The sequence below is a fragment of the Protopterus annectens genome, chromosome 2.part0 (assembly GCF_019279795.1).
Source record: "Protopterus annectens isolate FY-2018-M chromosome 2.part0, PAN1.0, whole genome shotgun sequence".
NCBI lineage: Eukaryota > Metazoa > Chordata > Ceratodontiformes > Protopteridae > Protopterus > Protopterus annectens.
The window spans coordinates 862,484,981-862,502,841 of NC_056728.1; the positions used below are offsets into that span (position 1 = coordinate 862,484,981).

General features: G+C 41.7%; 1 protein-coding gene across 1 annotated transcript in view; it reads left to right on the plus strand.

Moving 5' to 3' along the window:
• Positions 1 to 17,861, plus strand: part of JAK2 (Janus kinase 2) — a 2,444,284-nt gene that overhangs the window by 1,463,352 nt on the left and 963,071 nt on the right. Inside the window, exons 12-13 of the mRNA XM_044060357.1 lie at positions 4,894 to 5,013; positions 16,802 to 16,959. Of these exons, the coding sequence (XP_043916292.1) occupies positions 4,894 to 5,013; positions 16,802 to 16,959 (278 nt within the window). The remainder of the gene's footprint in view (positions 1 to 4,893; positions 5,014 to 16,801; positions 16,960 to 17,861) is intronic.

Here is a 17,861-nt window from a genome sequence, read left to right on the forward strand (position 1 = left end):
TTTCCTGTATCATTGCCATGATAATTCTTTCCATGGATTTGCATACAAGACTAGTGAGACATATGGGTCTGTAGATGGCTCACCCTTGTGCGAAGGGATAACTGTTGCTGTTTTTCATTCATGATGCACAAAGCCGGTTTTGGAGGCTATAGTTAAATATCAATTTCAGAAGGCCTGACTGGTCATGTTTTGCTATTTATAAGGCAACCTGGGTTATTGTCTGGGCCCATTGATGCTGTTTTCTTGGCCTTAGAGAAAGCATTACGGACCTGTTCCCTAGTGATGGCAGGGAAGGTTATGTTTGATGGTATTTCCTGAAGGTTGAGGGGGAGAGTGGGGTAAAGTTGGAGCTGAATTTGTTGGTCAATTAGAGAAGTACATGGAATAGAATAAGAAGAGGCCAAGAAGACATTTAGATTGCAGGCTAGAGATTGGCTTCCCTATCAAGGATTAGTATCAGAGTATAGACCGAAAAAAGGATAGGGACATTTTAAATGAAAGACCTGCACTGGTTGAGCTTTTAATTGAATCTAGAGCAGAAGCTGCAGTTAAAAAGGGATAATTAGCAGGGCAAATAACATATTGTATGATAACTATAAGAATCTATCAGAAGAGGTTAGAAAAGGCTGGGAAGAGAGGATTAGATGTGCAATTCACAAAGAAGCAACAAGAGGACATATGTATGGGTCCCAAATATGCAACAAAATGTAGAAGATTTAGGATTTTTGCATGGAAGTATTTGCATAGATACTTTTATACTCCAGGTAGACTCCAAATATTTTTTCCTCAGGTAGATGGCAAATGTTGGAGGTGTAATGAGGCATAAAGAGGCAACTGAGAACTTATGTTTTGGGAGTGTTATGAGTTGGTACACTTCAAAAATTCCCAGCAGAGTACAGTAGCAGGAGTACTGGGCAAGCATATGATTGTAGCTGAGGAAATTATTTATTTGAACTGGAATATAGGATTTGAATTTGCCTACACGTAGTAAGACCTTGTTGAGTTCAGTTGTGGTAGCTTCCAAAAAATAATTTATTAGAAAATGTAAATCAAAATCTAAACCGACTATACTTGAACTAGTGAATATTGTAACAGAGATAAAAGAACAGGAAGTGCGATCTTTAGAAAAGTGTAGGAGTAAATTACAAAGCAGAAAATATAAATTGTGGAAACAATACATGCAGAAACATGTTTGAGGAGGAATGATTTTTAACAGAAGGCAGGAATTGAATAATTTATGTAATATTACATAGATTTTTTGATATATAACAATATATGTGATGTATGATGTTTGTAAATGTGAGCTTGTTAGTATGGTGTGATTACTTTTGTATAAATGTTTCCATATGCCACAAACAATAGTTCAGTAAAGGTGTTTTAAAAAAAAATTATTCAGTCATACAGGCATAATACCTACATTAGGAGTTGATCTCAATTTCTCACAGTGGACTTATCTCATCTGACAGTTTTGCATCTGTGTCACTGTGTGATTCATCTTCATAGCATACCTCCTGAAATCAGGCATACCTCAGCCTACTCAGGTTTTTCCTATTCTTAAGTCTCTGCTGTTCTTCCAGACAGATTTGTCATATTTCTAATTTTCAGATAACACTTTCTTTTTGGGACTAATACATGACAAATAGTATGTACAAACAGTGACAGAATAAGCACTCTAATCACTTTTGCCCCCTCTCCCAAAGTATTTACTTTACCTAAATAGCTGTCTAGTAAGCTCTAAATCCTGGTCCATCTTTGTCCCACTCCCTTCAGTCCCATATCTGGTATGGAGGGATCTAGTTTTACTTTCAGATACATTTCTTCTCCCCATTAAATGTCAGTTCTCTTGTTTTCCATCACTCCCTGTCATACTGCCTTTTTTTTTTTTTTTTTGAGGGGGATAGATTCCTAATCCTGATTACTGAACAGAAGTTTAAATGTTTGTACAAGTTTTGGAAGTGTCAGTTAACATCACTAGAAGGAACTCTAAAATAGTTGGCAAATAAATTGAGACTACTCTTAACCCCAGATTTCTCCTAGCTCTGTAAGTAAAAGCATACACTGTGTGCCAGGTTTTCTGTTATCACAAAAATAATAATAAGAAAAATACAGATAAGCTGGGAATGGGCACTCCTGGTGAGTTCCTTCTCTGATTTTTACTGGGTCTGTTTGTTCAGTCTAGTTACTATACTAATCAAATACTTATCCAACTGTTGCCCTGGAAAAGAGATTTTTTTGTGTTTTAATTATTTATCCTTTGTTGATTGGGTTAGTCCCACTAGGCTTTGTAGCCTGTTTTCAGTGAAGACCTGAGGTGGTCTTTGTATTACTAGGGGAAATTTGGCCATGACATTGGGAGTTTACCCTACCCTACTCTCTTCAATAGGTGCCATGAGAACTTTTTCATCCACCTGAGCTACCCCCAACTCAGGTAGGTGGTGCCTCAGTTTAAGATTTCATCAGAAGGACTGCACACTCAGGAGTGCAGCATCTCCCTTATGCTGCCCTGCAAAATCAGTAGTCTAGCTACCTGCTGTGGGAATAGAAAGCCCAGTCTTCTGCACCAAAGGCAGGCTTTATACCTGTTGCACCACCAACACTGCAAAACAATTAGTTTCATACCAGTTTTACAGTAAAAAAAAAGATACAGCAGAATTGAGTTATCTATGCACACACATGCCCTTTTACCTTGATGCCGAGATAAATAATATATATCAGGCAGTCCAACTTGTTATTGAGATGCTTGTTCCATCTCAAGCCCATAGAAATTTCACAGGAATTGCTTTTGTGACTTTTGTGATCTCTATATTGCAGTTGAATATGTCATTTTCCTAAACTATTCTTCAGAAAAAGAAGTTTATACTTCTGGAGTTGCTAAACCAGTATAGACAGTTTCTCACTATATCTCGTTGAGATTTCCATGTGTGATTTTTGTTATGTTTATTTTTACATCATGGAAGAGCATTCATTATTTTAGAGCAATTGTACAAATAAAACACGTACAGAAAGAACAATTAATGAGTATTAAAGTAATGATTATCTGTTTAGCTTACCCTCCTCTCACCACTACCGAGTTGCTAAGCAAAGGAATGGATAAGGATGTAATTTACCTGGTTGAGTTAAATAAATGTAACAAAGGGGGAACTGGTTCTGTACCATAATTATTATTTTCTCACTAGAAATAACAAGAATGATATAAGGAAATGGGATGACTAACTATTGGAAGACTGGCAATATTGTTGCCTTTGTAGTACAAGCTTTCAAAGTGTACTGGTTGGACTGCATAGTAAAAAAGTTCTTAATGAAAGTGGTATTAATAAATCCTGCAAAACAGCTGGAAATATTTTAGTGGGTTGCATTACTGATCAGATCATTTCACACATAGAAGTTGGTACCTTACCAGATACACTTGAGTTTATTTTGATCAGATTGGACTAACAGATTCTAGTGTTGGAGCTTACTCCATCATGCTGCTGCTGACTGACTGAGTACCTCTAGAATGTGGTCACAGAAAGCTTGTATCATTTGGCTGTGTGGGGAAGCTTGGTGAAGTTTTTAATTTACAATAGCTCCAACCAAAGATCCTTATTGTGTGATCAGGCTTTAAGGGGACAAGAAAAAAACTAAAGAGCATCTCTCAAAATGCAAAAATAAGTTTGAGCCTTCTCTAAAATAGCACAATAGTTGAACATTTATTTTATAATTGTGCACAAACTTCACCCTTCTAAACTGTATCAGTAGGCAAACTATGTGAAAAATTAATTTTAAATTCCTTTATTTAAACTAATGAAGATGATGAAATTGTCTGGTTTTTAACTGCTGTTTGCTTGCATGTTCACTCATCGGTCATCATAAGCTGTTTTGAAATAGTCTAGATTTAGTGTGGGGGGGGGGACCTTTGTGGAAGAGTGGTTGTAGAATATTACTGAGACAGTTCAAATGTGTAGGGCCCTGTTCAGCATTGAATCAGATTCTGTCAAAGCCAGTATTGTAACCTATTCACAGACATTGTCAAGTTCTCTGAAATCCTACCAGCCAACAGGTAGAATGGTCTTCAGAGTGTTCATGCAGCAAAACAAACATTTTTGGACTTTCTTTTTTAAAGCTAGAAATAATGGCTACAATTTCTTCCACTGTCTGGTGGTGATATTAGAAAACTTGTTGAAGGTTGATAGAGGGGGCCTGCCGGTCAGTGATGTTTTTAAAATCTGTTCTTTCTAATAAGTGCAAAGGAAATATGCCCAACACATGTCTAGATTTCTGGTCAGTGCTGTTAGGTTTAGTCATCTGTTATTGGTATGCCATTTCAGTCAGACGTATCCCAAATTCTTGATTTGGACAAAAAATCTGTGCTGCAGTCCTACTTTCTGTTCAATTTTTTTTTGCTGCAAATTATGTGAAATTTGCTAAGGTCAAGATGAAGTGCACACACAAACTGCTAATTAGCTATTTGCCATTACTGGGAGCTCTTGGAGTTAAGAGCATTATTTGGTGATTTTTGTCATGACAAGAGAGCAACATGGCAGATATTTAGACTGAAGGATTCTAGTCTAATAATGTTATAGGAAATGAAATGTTCTGTGGGAGGGGGTATTTGCTTTACATTCTGGTCAAAGGAGGATAGGGATTACAAGTAGTACCCATCATTAATGAGGTAACTGGTAGGTATCTCTAATTTGAAGACCTTCTGTTACGGTAAGTACATCACTCAGCGGCTTTATTTTAGAGTATTAGATGTATTGTGAGTAGCTGTAATTAAAATTAATGTTTTAGCTTTAAGTATTTTATCTGCTTTTGTATTGCTAGGTTATTCTAGGGTCCAGGAAAGGTGTATTTACAGTAATTTTCCTACATTGTTTCAAGTGTCCTTAATACTCCTGTAATTCATTCTCGTAGGAGTTTCAAACCTACTGTGACTTCCCTGATATTATTGATATCAACCTCAAGCAGGCAAGCAAAGATGGTTCTTCAGAAAGTCGTGTTGTCACTATCAGTAAGCAGGACAGCAAGCCTCTGGTAAGTGATAGCAGTGCATTATTCCACCTAAGATAACATCAAATTATTTTAAACTGGCAAATGCAAGCAGGATTTTTTTTTTTTTTTTACTGTAGCTGCTTGTTTACAGTTTATTTCCTTATTGGTAATTTAAACTGCTGAGATAGTCTTCCAACTACATTGTTGTAGTCTTGTCTTCTATAGAGGTGTATTCAGTTTTTATACCCTAATTCTTTTGCCCAAATAAGTGGTGCAAGTCCTGTGTATTCTGGCTTTAGATGCTTTAATTTTTATATGCAGGTGCTGTCTTTCTTCACACGTCCTGCCAGAGTTTGTTTTTCATTTTACTAGCTTTAAGTGAACATTTGATCTGGTTCACCAGTCTTAAAATGTCTGAGTAAAATTCTTGCTACAGAGACGAAACATAGCACGGTTTATGTGAAGCAATGCTTTGCTAAAATGTTCTAATGTTCATGCATTACCTTGAACCTTTGTTGTATTTTTTCTGTAGAAAATTGAAGTGATGGTGTGCAGCACTACTGTATATGTTAATTATCATTTATTATAATCATTTCATGAGTGAATATTTGTATGTATGTCTGTGCATGCATACCTGTGTGTGTGTGTGTGTGTGTATATATAAATATTTGTGCATATCTTTTTTATTTTTATTTATTTTACATTTGTTGACCGGGATAGTCTGACTGGATGCATGTCCATTTTCAGCGGAGGCCCGGGGAGAAAAGCTCCAAGGGTAAGCAGATACAGCATTACATTACATATTACAAACAGATTATTTACAGAGATGACATAAGTAAGCAAGTTAAACAAGTTCCACAGGTTAAAGTTAGTCTTGAGCACAAGTCATGATTAAATTAAATTACACAGTAAACTGGTTAACGGATTTTTACACATTCGAGTTAGCCAGGCTTGATACATTGACATAGCCAGTTAAGTGACAAATGTTGTTTGAGTCTAGTTTTAAATTGACCTAAGGTGGAAAGTAGGGTAATATCAGCTGGAAGAGAGTTCCAGGATCTACTTACAGAGTTTGCAAAGAGATAATCACCGGCTGTGTTATTAATTTTGCTAGTCTGAATTAGTAGTTTGTTAGAGGATCGAAGCGGTCTAGGATTGTTATAGGGGGTGATAATATTTTTAAGTGCAGGAGTATTGTCCGGATTATAGAGGATTTTATAGGCCATAATCAGTTGGTTATACTGGATTAGGCTAGGTAGTTCAAGCCAACCAAGCTGATTTAGATTGATGCAATGATGTGTCCTAAAAGGCAGCCCAGTGGCAAACCTGGCAATGTGGTTGTAGCAAATTGAGAGTTTGTTAAGGACAGTCTTGTTCAAATTCGAGAGTAGAGGGGATGCATACAGAAGGGTTGAAAGAAGGTGAGAGCGAGGTATGGCAATTTTAGCTGGAGGGATTAGGAAGGCTTTTATTCTGTAAAGTGACCCTATTTTTTATTGATGGTTTTGATAGTTTGGTTAACATGTAGGTCAAATTTGAGATTATTGTCTATGATGACACCTAATAGTTTTGTAGATGGGTCAGGGGAGATTATTGTGCCACCATTTGATTTTATGGTAAAGGTGAAAGCAGTAGACCTACGTGTTGGTGAAAATAACAGCATTTTAGTTTTTTTGGGATTTAGGATCAGATGATGTTCAGAAAGCCAGTTTTCTATTGTATTAAAGGTGGTCTGGGTAGCTGACCATAACTCTACTGGAGATGTGGCTGAGCAAATCAGAGTAGAGTCATCAGCATATTGGATACAGCTGACTTTTGGAATGACAGTATAAAGGTCGTTAATGAAGATGGAGAACAGCAAGGACTCTAGTATAGAGCCTTGTGGTACTCCGAGGGTGTTAGGTAGAAGGTTAGAGAGTTTGTTCTGCCAGAGGACAGCCTGCTGTCGACCATTCAGGTAGGATTGAAACCATTGGAGGGCTCCAGTATCTAGACAGAATGTTTGCAGGGTGTGGATTAAAAGTTGGTGATCAACCATATTGAATATCTGTTATGAATAATTTCCAATCTTGCCTGTATGTTTTTGGAGGCTGGGAGACAGAGTACCAGAAAAATAGTCATGGGCATAGAGAGAATGTTTGTATTCCACACAGGCAGTGATCAGAGGTTAAGAATTAACCTCCGATCTTGGAGCTGTGAGACAACAACCTTTATTCCTACATCATCAGAACACACCCATTATTTTCCAAATTTTTGGCACATGGACCCTGATAAGGAAATGTATTTCTTTATATGTATATACAGATTTTTGTTAAAACTGTCATGATAGAGCCGTGTTCAGATGTTAAAATCAATATTTTATTTTAGGTTAAACATGACTGTTCTTAAGTTATCTCAGCAAAGAGCATCTATTTATGTGGATGGGTGTGAAGTTAAACTTTCTTCTTGAATGAGGGCTTTTTTACTTTAAAGTTAGTTTTAAAGTACGTCATAGTGCAAGAAAGAAATCTGATAAGCAAGGACACATTGTGATGCTTATTAATGTTCCATAGCAGTTAAAGTTTGGCATATAGTCTCTTCTAGTTTTCAGAACCATGGTAGTAACTTGTGATTAAAATAACATAACTAAAAGATTTGTAGAATCATAATAAAATTCAGAGCTCATTCCACTTTTCTAACCAGTGAAGTCCAGATTCCATAGATTCTCTTAATTTAGATTCTGTTATCTGTCAAGATATGTAGAACTGTGCTCTCCCCAGTATTATTTAGTTTAACAGGTTTATCAATTTAAAGACCTGTTTTTGTTACTGATACTGGTTAAGGTCAGAACACTTTCTTTCAGTTTTTGAATCACAATTTTTATATATTCATCTCCTTGTTGGTTGTATTTTCTTCCTTTGAAATTTGTGATATCTGTGGCCAAAGCAACAGAGAACAGTGATTTATTGTCTTGGGTTTCAAGACGTTGTTTATCTATGATGAGTTTTGTTAGTGCTTGTCATATTTCATCTTAGTTTGACTTGTTTGTAAGTCTTTGTGTGTTTTCCAGTCATGAAAAGTTTTTCATTCATGCCTCCCCAGGAGAGGTTTCTGAAGTTTCAGGATCTGGCTTCCCCTTATCTCACTAAGTGATATAGCAGTCTTGCTTCCATGCCAGTAGACCATTTTAAGTAGTGATGTTTAAACTTTCAGTTCAGTTAAAAGTTTGTCCAAGACTCTTATTTGAGCTGGTTGAAAAAAAAACAAGGTGCGATTTACTGTGTAAACAGATAGCTTTTGTCCCACTTAAACACAAACATATTTTACCTAGTGGGAAATACCAGTATTTGATGTGTTGGAGTTTGCCTCAACATATTCTGCAGGCAATCCCCAGTACTTTTTGCAGTTTTTCTTTCTGAAATTTTATGAACAAGTAGAATGATTTTACCCTGCTCTCACAATCTTTAGAACATGCTGCTGCTAGCATGTCACAGATGTAATAATGTTGCCAGGATCCTGTAAGGATCCCCCTGCCCAGTAAGCATAGATGTTAAGTTGTCTATCTCGCCTTCATTCTTGCTGGATGGGTTCGGAGCCGATCCTCGGCTCCGACTCGGCCACTCTAAAAGCTCGAGAGCTAGTTCCACCGGCTCGAGGCTCCCCTATATCCCACAATGCTAGGCGGTAACTCCTCAGGTCTCGTTTGCCGCTACAGCGATCGAGGTGCTTTTCAACCGGCTCGTCGGGTTAGTTTAAAATAACTAGTTGTATCTTAGATAGACCCCCCTTTTAAGTTAGCTTTTCCTCATAAATTTAAAAGTTAAGTAGTTTCCTTCCCTTCTATAGTCCAAGTTTCCCCTGTTATTTCCTAAATTTACTAAACTTATTCCCTTGGGCTTTAGGCCCAGTCCCTCCCTTCCTAGTAGTTGGAGTGACTGTGTTTTGTAGGGATTTAATTTTTCTAAGTTAATTACTAATTTAATTTTAATTTTAACAAGTGTAATCGGTGTGTGTGTGTGATTGTGTGGTTACACCTTGTTTTTTCTTTGGACATGTCTAAGGAATCGAAGGTCTCAGGCTTTAAGAAGTGTGACTCGTGCTGTCAGAAGATGTCTCTGACAGACGGTCACACGTCTTGTGTATACTGCCTGGGACCTTTGCACCTGCAGGACTCATGTGCTGTTTGCCATGGCTTCAGCCCCAGAGCCCTGCAGGAGCGTAAAACTAAGCTCATTCTAAGGGGCTTATTGAAGCCTGAGGGTCCCTCGACTCAATCCTCGGGGAAACCCTCGAAGCCTCCCAGACCTTCGGCTCCGGTATCTGAGCCGTCTTCTGGGGGTCCGAAGGCTGTTTGAACATCGGCTCCGGCCGGAGCCAGTGACTCTCGAACTCATGTCCCTACTATTTCCTCGGCTCCGGCCAGAGCCGAGGAAGACATCGCTGAGTCGGCTCAGATCAAATTGTCGGAACCGTCCTCCAGAAAAAGGTCCCGATCTCCATCTATCGGCTCCGTTCATTCGGCTCCAGCATCACCATTGCTGTCTGAACGGAGCCATAGATCTCACTCCTCTAGGTCGTCGAGACTATCAGATCATGACCTTCAGAGGGTAGTGAGTCGACTTCTTAAGTCCGAGGCACTGGCCCAGATGCTTCAAAGTCCGACTCAACAGTCGAGGACTATTCCCATTACTCAAAATGTTCCTCCTCTGACTCTTCTGAGTTCGGAGCCGGGGCGGCTCGGACCCGAGACTGTGGTGGTGTCGGAACCGATACCTTTGTCTTCGGTGCCGTCGTCTGCTCCGATGTCTTCCTTGGAAGAATCTTGGCGCCGGATTTCCCTCGTTGGCTCCGAAGGGGCGAGTGGCATCAGACCCTTGTCCGACCCCGCTCTCCCTCTCTGTGCTTTGGCGCTGGTGAGTTTGGCTCCGACATCAGCCTCGGAGCCATCACTGTCGGTGCCGGGGGAGGTTTTCAGCGTTTTGGAGCAGAGACCTCTGGCTCTGCCTGACAGGGGTGCCTTCGAGGTCATGAGGAGCGTGTTAGAACCAGGTTCAACTCCAAAGTCGGCTCCTTCTGCCCCTCCCTCCACGGTGCCTCCGGTGATTTCTGCTCACTCTCTCATCCCGGACCGTAGAGAGCCAGCTCCTCAAGTACCCCCAGTGGGGATCTCCTCCTCTTCCGAGGCCTCTCCTGACCCGGTGGGAGAGCCCCCTAGGAAGAGGCAGTGCAAGAGGAAGCACATTGACTCCCCTGAGTCTGTCACCTCTGACACAGATTTAGAGGATTCTGAAGGTTCCCCTCGTTCCCCCTCTGAAGATGTCTCCTTTGCAGACATCCTCGAAATCTTAAAACAGAGGGGGAATTGGCCAGCCCTCAACCCTTCAGAGGATGAATCGGTGTATCTTGAGGCGTTTGGCTCTCGCCCTTTCACCTCCTGGGTGTCCCCTCCCTTTGACCCCCTCATGCAAGTGGTGGCAAAGAAGGCCTGGGCGGCTCCTGACACAGTGGAACCCACCCCCAGGAGACCATCAAAATTTATCACTGCCCCCAAGGACAAAGAATTTTTAACCAAAGGTGTCTCTGTTGATGCTATGGTGGTGGCTGCAGCCACCAAGAAGGTGTTAGCTAATCCTTCGGTGCCTGTTCATCCTCCTAACAAGGAGTCTAGGTCGATGGACAGGTACAGGAAGCGGATGTTCTCGTCAGCGACCTTTACTATGCGCTCGCTGAATTACCTGTGCCATTTCACTCGTCTTCAGAGGGATTTGCTCAAGGAAGCGAGCAAAATATTAAAGGACCCAACAGCTGCGGGTTTTCAGGGTAGGATGAACTCTCAGCTGGCGACACTTAATTCTATAACTAACTCCTCCATGCGCCTCCTTTCATATGCGCCGGATGGAGCGAGTAGAGCGGCAGGTACAGGTGTAGCCTTGCGCCGGCATGCCTGGATGCGGGTATGTAACTTTGCAGACCCTTTCAAGGCATCCTTCACTAATTCCTCTTTTGATGGATCATCCCTCTTTGGTCCTCAAGTGAAGGAAACCCTGACTAGGTGCGAGACTGATGGCAAAACTCTCTCTGCCGTCGAAGTCCGTTTTTCTACTTCTTCTAGACCTTACCCCAAAGGCTAGAAGGGGGGAAAGATGTGGTTCCGCAAACAATCTCAGGGAGATTTGCCTGATGCACAAAGTCGATTCCCCTCCAGAGGCAGAGGGGGGAACAATAATGGTAGACGCTGTCCTAGAGGCAGAGGGGGCCCGCAGAACCAGGGCAGTCGAGAAACCTTTTCCGACAAGCCCTTCCAGCATCCCTGAGGTGTTACCCGACTGTCCACCTTCGGAGGCAGTCGGGCAGTTGGGGGAAGATTATCTCTGTACCCAGAAGCCTGGCTATCCCTAACTCAAGACAAGTGAGTACAGTCTATCATTTCCGAAGGCTACAGAATCCCATTCCTTTTCATTCCGAAGCAATCCAAAAAATCCCTTCCAGACGTTCCACCCAGTCAAAGGGAGCAAGCAGCACTAGAAATTTCAAAGCTGCTTGCAAAAAGAGCCATTCAACCAGTTCCAGCAGACCAACAAGGATTCGGAATCTACTCCAAATTCTTTTTGGTTCCAAAGAAAACAGGGGACTGGAGACCCATTTTGGATCTCAGCAACTTGAACAAGTTTGTCAAGAAAACAAAGTTCCGGATGGTCATGCTGCAGTCCATTCTACCCCTTTTGGGGCGGGACAACTGGATGTGCTCAATAGATCTCCAGGATGAGTACTATCACATCAAAATGAGTCTACGCTCCAGGAGATTCCTCCACTTCAGGCTGGGAACCAGTCATTTTCAATTCAGGGCCCTGCCCTTTGGTCTCACTACAGCCCCCCGAGTGTTTACCAAATGCATGGCAGTGGTCGCCTCTCATCTGAGATGACAAGGATTCCAGGTTTTTCCATATTTAGACGACTGGCTCCTTACAGCCCCCACCAAGCATCTGTTGCTTCTTGCCAGAGACTACACCTTTCACACATGTCAAACAGTAGGCATTTCAATAAATTATGAAAAGTCTGTCTTGTCGCCTTGTTGTGTTATTACCTTCATAGGCGCAAATCTAGACACAATCAACATGTCAGCCAGACTCACAGAGCAGAGAATAGCAGACATACACAGACAGGTCTCTTTTGTCTTGCAGAGCAACAAAGTCAAAGCCAGACTGATCCTGAAGGTCTTGGGGATTATGGCGGCGGCCATCCCTCTTCTACCATTAGCCCGCTTCCATATGAGAATTTTACAATGGATGCTCTTCACACAATGGTCTTTCCAACGACTTCCAATGTCCCATCCTATTCGGATAACTCAATCGTGCAAGAATCATCTCTCTTGGTGGATCACATCTCCCCAGCTCCACCTAGGGAGACCTTTCGTCCCTTCCCCTCCGGTTGCTACAGTGACAACGGACGCCTCCCTGATCGGGTGGGGGGGGCATTACCAGGGCAGGACGGTCCAAGGCATGTGGTAACCTTTCGAGTGCCACTTGCACATAAATGTCCTAGAGATGAGAGCAGTGCTTCTAGCGTTGCAAGCCTTACAAGACTCTCTTCCCAAGGGAACTATAGCAATTCAGACAGACAATATGTCTGTAGTGTGGTACATCAACAAACAAGGCGGAACCAGATTTTACCCCCTATGTCGAGAGGCACTCAGACTGTGGCAATGGGCGATTTCTTCTCAGCGGTCTCTGTTAGCAACGCACATTCCCGGGAAGTCCAATGTGATTGCAGACAAATTGAGCAGAGGTATTCTCATGCCTCATGAGTGGTCTCTGAAGAATTCAGTGTTGGAGAAAGTTTTTCAAAAGTGGGGCCGGCCTTGCTGCGACCTTTTCGCTACTCCCCAAAACAGCAAGTGCGACGATTTTTTCACCCTCTTTCCCCAACCATGCCACCCCAGCAGAGACGCTCTAGTACACGATTGGCCCCGGGGACTTCTGTATGCTTTTCCTCCCTTCTCACTGATATCTCAGCTAATACAGAAAGCTATCGCTCAGAAAGCTTCCATGATCCTCATTGCCCCTTACTGGCCTCGACAGGTTTGGTTCCCATTTCTCCACCGTTATCTGTTGGAGCAACCTTGGCATCTGGACCCAGTTCCAGACCTCTTGACCCATCAGTCGGGTCAGTTGCACCACTCCCTTCCTTCTCTGAACCTCACAGCGTGGTTCCTCCAATTCCAGCTCTAGCCAGGCTTCCTCTAATATCTCACTCAGAGATATTTTGATAGCCTCTCATAAATCTTCCACTCGGAAGATTTATCATAGTAAGTGGAAACGTTTTTCCTGTTGGGCGCAGTCAAAGAATATAGATCCTTTCACTGCTTCCATTCAATCAGTTTTAGACTTTCTAGCCGAACTTTTCCACTCAGGTTCGTCCCCATCTACCATCAAAGTTCAATTAGCAGCAATTTTGAACTTTCATGTTGGAGTCTCAGAGTCCTCCATTATGTCTCTCAGACTCTGCAAAGCCTTTTTAAAGGGAGTTTTTCTCATCAAACCACCTATCAGGGATCCTCCTCCTCAATGGGATCTCAACTTGGTTCTAGCGTCCTTAATTCTTCCCCCCTTTGAACCTGCGGCTTCATGTTCAGTGAAGTTACCATCTTGGAAAACACTCTTTTTAGTAGCTATCACTTCAGCTAGAAGAGTCTCTGAACTCCATGCTCTGTGTAGTTGACCCCCTTACCTTGTGTTTCATAAGGATAGGGTGTCCTTGCGTACTAACCCGTCTTTTTTGCCTAAGGTAGCTTCACTGGCAAATGTGAATCAAACCATTGACCTTCCTGTGTTCTTCCCTAATTATTCGAACAGGTCAGAACAAAAATTACATTGCTTAGATGTTCATCGCCAACTTAGGTACTATTTAGACAGGACCAAACAATTCAGGAAGTCTGATCAACTGTTTGTTTCTTATGCAGAAGGTAGAATGGGCCTTCCAGTTTCTAAAGTATCTCTCTCTAGATGGCTTATTTCGTTGATTACCCTTGTGTATGAGATCAGACATCAACAGTTGCCATACAAACCCAGGGCTCATTCAACTAGAGCTTTAGCCACATCTATAGCTTTCCAAGATAGGCTGCCTATTGATTCGATTTGTTCTGCAGCTACTTGGGCTTCTCCCCATACCTTCATTTCTCATTATAAGTTGGACTTGGCCTCTAGGGACCGAGCCAACTTTGGTTCCACTGTACTCAAGAGTCTGTTCCGATAGGCCACCCTGGACAAGGTCCTAGGGACGCGGTCCCATCCAGCAAGAATGAAGGCGAGATAAACAACTTAACATTTAGAAGTTATGTACCTACCATAACATTCCATGTTAGTTGTCTTCTTCTCGCCTTCTTTCTTGCGTCCCACCCTCCTTCCCCCTAGCCCGGACAGACCTAGAGGAGTTTGTTTTGTTCCTTTATGGAATTTCCTTGCTGGGCTTAGCTATCAAACGAGATCTGAGGAGTTACCGCCTAGCATTGTGGGATATAGGGGAGCCTCGAGCCGGTGGAACTAGCTCTCGAGCTTTTAGAGTGGCCGAGTCGGAGCCGAGGATCGGCTCCGAACCCATCCAGCAAGAAAGAAGGTGAGAAGAAGACAACTAACATGGAACGTTATGGTAGGTACATAACTTCTAATTTTCTTCCATGTCTGTGCTGTCAAGTTCTAAAGCAAATATTCACACTTGGATTCCCAGAACCATAGTCCTTGCTTTATCTTTCTATACACCACCAGTGCAGACTTAAGCATCTTTTTTTCTGCTGTCAAGTAAAAAGAGCTGCAGCTCCTTTAATTTCTAGTCATATCCCTTCCATCACATGGATCTTTCTTGTGGCTTTCTTCTGGACTTGCTCCAGCAATCTGATGTCTTTTTCTTTATATGGCCTCCACAGCTAATCACCAAAGTTGTAGTTTGGCTAGAGGCTTATAAATTGGAAACATTGCCTCTTTGCTTCTTGAACCTAGTCCCCACTATTCCTGTTGTTACCATACCTCTTCATAAATTTCAGGAGTGAATTATCAAATCTAATTCTCATTGCTTTATGTAGGCTAAGAAGGGTATGTTTTCATGTCATGAGGTCTGGTAATACAGAAGTGTGCCCTAGCAAAGATGTCTGCCATGGCTGAAATGATGGGACAGCTCCACATCAGTCTGGCTTCTGATGTGGGTACTTACCTCTGATGGTCTTCTTTACAGGGTGTCAGAAGTTATTGAAGTTGCAGGCAGGTCTTCCATTTAGTAAGCCTGTGCTTGTAAGTGGAGGAGATTTGCCTTCTGGGCCACACTAGCTTACTGAGCATCCCTTAAAGGAATTATGTACATCTTCCCACTGCTGAAGAATCTCCCTTGCCTGTTGAATCTGAACTTTACAGCTGATGGTCTTTCTCATCCCTGATTGGAACCCAGTAATTTGGCAGAGTTGAATCTTGTTTCTTGAGTAACAATTGGCTTGGTTTGGTGGCTGTCACTTCTGCTTGCATTTTCTCATATCTTTGGGGGTCTCGTGCTGAAAAACGTGTATGATTTTTCACAAGGAACTTGTATCCCTTAGAGATGGTTAATATTTCCTCCCAAAAGTGGTTTCCAAATTGTATTCAAGCTGTTCCATTGATATCCTTATGTTCTTTGCTGAGGGCAAAACCAGAGCAGAGAGAGGCATTTGTATCCTGGAGGGTAAATGCCAGGACAGGTTTCACATGAAGCAGGTACATACATTTATTAGGGCAATAGCAGCTATCCTCCTTTCGATAGAAGTGAGGGCTTACAGTTGAAAAACAAATTCTTCCAAGTGGATTGTCAGTTGCATTATCTTTTCTGGCAGCTAACTGCACATTGGAATCCACTAGTGGTTGATTCGTGTTGGTCTGCATTGCGGGTATATGTTACAAGGGAATTTGTTCATTATTGTGAACCTGTACCAGATATTTTTTCAGCTGTCACTCCAGGAATTAGGCTGTCTTCCATCACCTTGTTTTTAAGATTTCAGCCATTTGAACTTGGAAGTAGGCCATTAGACTACTTTCTAGCACCTTCCACATATGTGAAGTACTGCTTGGAATTCAGTCTATTCTTTGAACTCACCAAAGAGGGTCACATATGCTGGGTATAATTTAGTTGCGTTTTGTTAACCACTTTTTCTCAGTGTTTTTTGCCACTGTGCCTACTTGTTTTTTTAACTAGGTTTGGTCACATAAATGTGACTTGAGTATGAATAGTCCTCTTTTAGTAACAGTAATGCATTTATCATTAAGTTTGAAAATTATAAGCGCTATGGGTCCTGTGCTTTGACATTAGCCTAGCTATAACAGATACAGTATATCAAATGGTGTAAAAGGGGACTGACCATGCTCAGTAATAAATCCCTTCCTGTTATCTCATTTTGCATGGATGGCCGCCTTTCAGGTATTAGATTTTGTTTTGTGATTTAGACAAAATAACATAGTACCGTAGCTTCTTTGTTAGGCCTTGATTTTCAGAAATGCATTTGCTAGGGGTTGGCTCCAGTGTTCAGGATTTTTTTATTTTGGCATGTAATACGATGCTGTGTGCCAGCCCTCAAGCACCTTGCACTTTAAAGGGTGATAGCTTTAGAGAAGAATGTTGATTTGTGGAGAGTATAAACCCAGTCATCAGACAAATTGAAGATGGTCCCCTTCTAGATCAACTGATATGGTAATGTAAGTATCTGTTATTTCCAGTTTCTCTTTATTTTCTTCATAAGGTTACTTTACAGTTTGGTGATCATGATAGTGGTGTAACAGTTATGAATTTCTGCATCAGGTGTGCTGTCACTGAAGTAAGATGTTTTCCGTTTTATTTGCAGGAGCTTGAATTCTCTTCACTGAAAGAAGCACTATCATTTGCTTCATTAATTGATGGGTACTACAGGTTAACATCTGATGCACATCATTATTTGTGCAAAGAAGTTGCACCTTTAAGGTTGTTGGAATGCATTCAGAGCAGGTGTCATGGTCCTATTTCGTAAGTAACTTTTGAAACTTGGTATTGTTGACCTGAAAACAACACACAGAGGTTTATGGTGACAGCAAATTAGGGAGAGCTCCTGAAAAGGCAGACTTTATTTTTAGATCGAGTACATTTAATTCGTTTGTAAAAACTTCAGTTTTGCATTGCTGTGTGTAATGATGTTAAGATGTCTCACTTTTTAGATGGCATACTAAAGAAGTGATTTTTATGATTTTTTTTTTTTTTAAGTCCTTCAGCTGTGCTTATTCTTCATCAGTCGTCCCGCTTAGCAGCACTCTGCCTTCATCTGACTACTGTGACATCTCGTCCTCTGCCCAGCAATTAAGCCCAGCTCAACCCTGGACCAGGACCACCTCTTGGGATGGAGAGAATCCCAGAGGTGAAGACCTGCATTTCAACTGACTAATTGGTAAGGGACAAGAAAGGTTCTCAGTGCAGTGTCATCCTCAGCAATTGTTCTGAATACCTGGTCCCTTTGTCAATCCTTCTCAGTGTTGTAACTTAGGAAGCAGAATATGCTATTTGTTGGACATCAAGCAAGCATGCTGCTTATGCCCCAGCAATGATACACATTATCTCCTTTCATATCACTGTTGCTGTCATCATCTTCTTTCAGCTGTTCCCGTTAGGGGTCGCCACAGCGGATCACCTGTTTCCATTTTTTCCTGTCCTCTGCATCTTGCTCAGTCACACCAACCACCTGCATGTCCTCTCTCACCACATCCATAAACCTTATCTTAGGCCTTCCTCTTTTCCTGTTACCTGGTAGCTTCATCCTTAGCATCTTTTTCCCAATATACTCAGCATCCCTCCTCAGCACATGTCCAAACCAACGTAATCTTGCCTCTCTGGCTTTGTCTCCAAACCTTCCAACCTGAGCTGACCCTCTAATATAC